At 42.2% G+C, this 4,376-nt stretch overlaps 1 protein-coding gene across 1 annotated transcript; it reads right to left on the bottom strand.

The window, feature by feature from the left end:
* Window positions 1–207: 207 nt before the first annotated feature.
* gsc (goosecoid) lies at window positions 208–3,673 on the bottom strand. Its single transcript, XM_034674353.1, has 3 exons — window positions 3,141–3,673; window positions 2,128–2,387; window positions 208–763 (listed from the first exon to the last, which is right to left on the bottom strand). The coding sequence occupies exons 1-3, from the start codon at window positions 3,454–3,456 to the stop codon at window positions 614–616; spliced, it is 726 nt and encodes a 241-aa protein (XP_034530244.1). The 5' UTR covers window positions 3,457–3,673; the 3' UTR covers window positions 208–613.
* Between the last annotated feature and the right edge of the window lie 703 nt (window positions 3,674–4,376).

Here is a 4,376-nt window from a genome sequence, read left to right as displayed (position 1 = left end):
ATCAGAGTGTGTGAAGGAGGATTTGTTACAATAGAGAGAACCTATGTCGTGTGACTGCATGCAGTGATCAGACCAGGCGTGCTGTGTTCAGGTGTAACACCGACCTGAGACCGACTAACCGGGTCAGACCACAGAGACCGGCCTGGGGCGCGTGGTGGGGCCTGAGAGCCCGTGGAAATATATTTAAAAAATGAGCCCACGCGTGGATGCTGATTCATTTGTATTTTAATGTTTATAATTTCTCACTTTAGGTAGATTCTCATTTTTTTTCTGCCAAATAAAAATGACATAAACATCGCGGCTGCAGAGAAGTTACATCGGGTACAAACAGGCAGAATTACAACATTTAGTATCCATAAAAATGTCACAGAGATCATTACGATATATTCAGACACGTCAGTGGGCGTCACGTGGGGCCCCGGCCTGCGTCACATCACCAACTTAAATTAAATATAAATAGCGCACACACAGAACCAATAATAAAATGTAGATATGTACAACTGTGCAACATGGCAACACGTTTTCATCATCATCATCATCACACCACCACCAGCATGTCGTCGAGTCCACTCTATGTACACACACGGATCCACGTGGACCTGCTGTGTTTTCATCAGCTGTCCGAGTCCACGTCGCTTTTACTCTGCTCGCTTTTCTCCACGGACGCTTTGGTCCCTTTGTTCCATTTCTGCGTGTTCTCTGATTCCTCTGAGGAAGAGCGCTTCTGCCTCCTCCACTTCGCGCGTCTGTTTTTGAACCAAACCTACGTGATAGAAGAGAACAGCTTTAATCTGAGGCCCGGCACGGTTTGAGGTTTTTAATCGAGTCCAGAGTTATACAGAGTGTTTTTTATCACATGATCTGTGAAGAAGTCCCTGACGCAGTTAAATCAAATATAACCGGAACAGTTCGCAGGATTTAAGAGGCTCCACATTTTGATTTCGTTCAATATTAATTAGGCTGAATTATTTTATTTATTCACAGTGAGGCTGTTTGTTTGTTTGTTTTTAATTCAGCTTCAGTTTTTAAGAGTCTGTTTATTTGTCCCCCAGTGGCAGATCATGTCTTCCAGCTACAGTTGACTCGCACTGTCCTGCTCTACTCTGGGAATCTGTGTTCAGCTCTTGAGGGACCCAGCACTTGATACTTTGGTAATTATTGTGCTGCTGTTAATTGTTGATGATGATAATGGATGGTTTTAAATGGTTTGGTTGCTTCATTGTAGATGTTCCTTATTTTATTATTTAAAAAATAATAATAAAAAAAACCCTACTTACTTTTGTGTATTGCCTTTACACTGCTTGGCAGTATCTGCACCCAAATTGACTTGACGCACTTTGTTACTCTTACTGATCTTGTTTCCTCTTGTCTAGATCTTTGCTTGTGTTGTTCTTGTCCTCGGATGTACGTCGCTTTGGATAGAAGCGTCAGCTAAATGACATTGTAATATTGTAACATTTAAAACGTCCAAAGAGAGTCCAGTCAAAGGCCCCGAATAGCATCTTATTGTCATGTTTTTAATTATTGTTTGTAATGATTAGTTTCCTTTTTTTAAATCATTCAAATGAAGTCCATGAACACTGATGTTTATTATGTTGTAATGTCGTTATTCGCTGGGTAAAATACTCTTTTAATTATTATTATTATCATTATTATAATAAGTCTATTATTATTATTATTATTATTATTATTATTATTATTATTATTATTATTATTATTATACATTTGATCCAAGTGTTTTTACTGCTTTGTGTAATTTAAATCGGCAACATGTTAAATAGCCTACAGATAAATATTTCCTCAGATGAACAGCGCTGTTGTGAAAAATCCAAAATTAAAAAACATTTTTATTAATACTGAAATTTCATTAGTGATAACCATATTTATGTGCTAAGTTAATTAATAGAAATATAATTTTTCCTTTCTTTAAATTGAGATAAACATGTCGAAACGATCCAGTTCGGAGGGATAAAAGACTTCAGTGTTGTTGGTGAATCTGGTGTTTTGTCTCTCGCTGTCATTTTTACAAAAAATCAAACTCTGAAATCTGAGTTCTTTGTACATGTTGTGGCTTAAATAGACAAAAAAAGGAGAGAAAGAAAAGGAAAATCTGGAAGCTGCACTGACCTCCACCTTCTCCTCCCGGAGGTGAACCTTTCGGGCCAGCTGCTCCCGCGTCCCGACGTCCGGGTACTTGGTCTCCTGGAAGAGGCCCTCCAGAGCCTCCAGCTGCTCGTCCGTGAAGATGGTGCGGTGCCTCCGCTTCCTCCGACAGTGCAGCTGGTTGAGGAGCTGCAGCTCAGTCCGCGACAGGCTTCCCATGTTCATGTAGGACATCATCTGGTGCGGGACCGGGGAGAGCAGCACCGAGCCCGGACTGTCGTAGCCTGCAGGGAGACACATGAGGCATGGATGAGTTGGAACAATCAGAGTGTCACAGCGTGAATAAGCACATAAACACTGTTCATGAGTTATGAGGCTAATTTTAAACTTTGGCTCTGCTTGTTTACATGCAGATTACAGATGGTGCGTTCAGTGTCACTCTCTGGGATAAGTCATGTCGTCTTCTGCACATTTCAGCTCATGCGTAAAAATAAACTTCATATGATGGTTGGATCGTGCGTAAAGCGACAGTTAGGATAGTTTAGTGACATTTAATGTGGACGGTAAATCGAAAGAAGCAGTGCTGGTGTCACTAAATGATAAGGGCTAAAATGTCACCAAGCATCACATCTCATAAATTTGATTTTCTGGAGTAGATCTCTGTGCGTAAAAACTCAGTTTAATTTCGCTGCTGCTCTCAATTAAAAAGTCTCAGGATACTTTGGTTCACAAGGATTTTTTTATCTTGGAAACTCAAAATCTGAAGCACCAAAAGTTACAGAAACTTACATCAGCCTTTCAAATAAACTTCTGTCTACAGAGTGTTTCAGAATAAGACAGGATTCATTAAGGAAAGCGACTTTCTGCCAACACACACACACACACACACATCTTCGTGGTCATTTAAAATAATATCTAGCATTAGAAATTTGCAGAAAGATTATTCCTTGTGGATTTCTGGAAGCAGACTTTTATTTCCACGCCTACACTGAATTTATTAAAAGCTCTCCACAGAGAGGGGGCTGTGTTGTTCCTACCTGCCGGGATGCAGGGGCACTGCTGCGGGCTGAGGCCGGGCACTGAGCCGCAGCACGGTGGACCTCCTCCGGGGCCCTGGACGTGCAGCTGTCCGTAGTAGTAGCCGTTATATCCAATCCTGGTCCCGTTCACAGACTGAATCCCGGGAGGAGAAGGCCCACACGTGGCCGAGTACAGTCCGTTGTAGTCGGTGTAGATAGAGTCCGTGAGGCCGGCGGAGAGAACCACCGGGCCGCTCCGGTGCAGCAGCAGCGGCTCCTTGCAGCTCGGCCGGCCGGACAGGATGCTGTCGATGCTAAACATCCCAGCGGGCATCACACCGGTGCGTGGAGGGCTCGGGGACGTGGAAAGCAGAAGTCTTTAAAGTGAACGTTTCTCGGTGTAAATAAAAAAAAAGGTGTCCGGACAGAAAGATGTTCGAGTTCCTCTAAAAGTGCGTCATGATCACTCTGCATGCGCGGCTACGCGGGCTTCGTCTCTCGTGGATGCGGAATGGGGGGTTTTAATGGGACCAGTTGGGAGCAGGGCTGGTTTTTATAGGCTGCTGACGTCACAGCAGAGCGGAGCTGCTCTGGGATCAGCTGCTGCTGCAGCGCGCGGCGTGAACGGCCACAGATCTGTGTATTGAGAATTAATTCAATTAAGATAATCCGCACTGTTTGCAGACTTTAGGAAACTCTGCTGCTGGGGGCCACACAGTAATCCGATTATTTCCTTGTCAGTGAAGGCATCATAATATGTGGGACACATTAACACACATTAAGTATCAGAGTTTACAGTGAGGGCAGGACACGGCCTTTTAGTCAACTCAGAGTCTGAAAGAACCGAAAAAATAACTCCAGATTATTCTCTGGAGCAGAGGAGCTCCGACATGTTCTGCTTTAAACTGTCAGAAGGAGCAGGAGTGGGGGAATGTTTTAGTTTGAGATTAAAACAAACAGTAAATCACAGCTGATCAACTTTCGTCTTCCTGTGGTCACGTGAATTATTCAAAGATTGTATTAATTTCCAAAATTATAATCGCATGTAATAGAAAAAAATATAAAACAGAGTTTAACCATGGTGTTATATTTCTCTTAGTTTTTATTGCACATTAAAACATAATAAAAAAAGCCGTTTATAAAATCAAACGGAGTGTGCCAACATTACTACACTAACGTGCTTATTTAAAATGTTGTTTGTGTTTTTCTTTTAGTGTTACTCACTACATATGTTGACTTGTATGTTTGTTTGTT

The sequence above is a fragment of the Notolabrus celidotus genome, chromosome 22, assembly GCF_009762535.1.
Source record: "Notolabrus celidotus isolate fNotCel1 chromosome 22, fNotCel1.pri, whole genome shotgun sequence".
In the NCBI taxonomy this organism is placed as follows: Eukaryota; Metazoa; Chordata; class Actinopteri; order Labriformes; family Labridae; genus Notolabrus; species Notolabrus celidotus.
This window is presented reverse-complemented; position numbering and strand designations above follow the sequence as displayed.

Coding starts and splice junctions, on each gene's coding strand:
- gsc (XM_034674353.1), bottom strand. CDS start 3,456: ATGCCCGCTGGGATGTTTAGCATCGACAGCATCCTGTCCGGCCGGCCG. Junction 2,388..3,140: donor GTGCCCCTGCATCCCGGCAG/GTAGGAACAACA, acceptor GTCTCCCTGCAG/GCTACGACAGTCCGGGCTCG. Junction 764..2,127: donor TCCGGGAGGAGAAGGTGGAG/GTCAGTGCAGCT, acceptor TCTATCACGTAG/GTTTGGTTCAAAAACAGACG.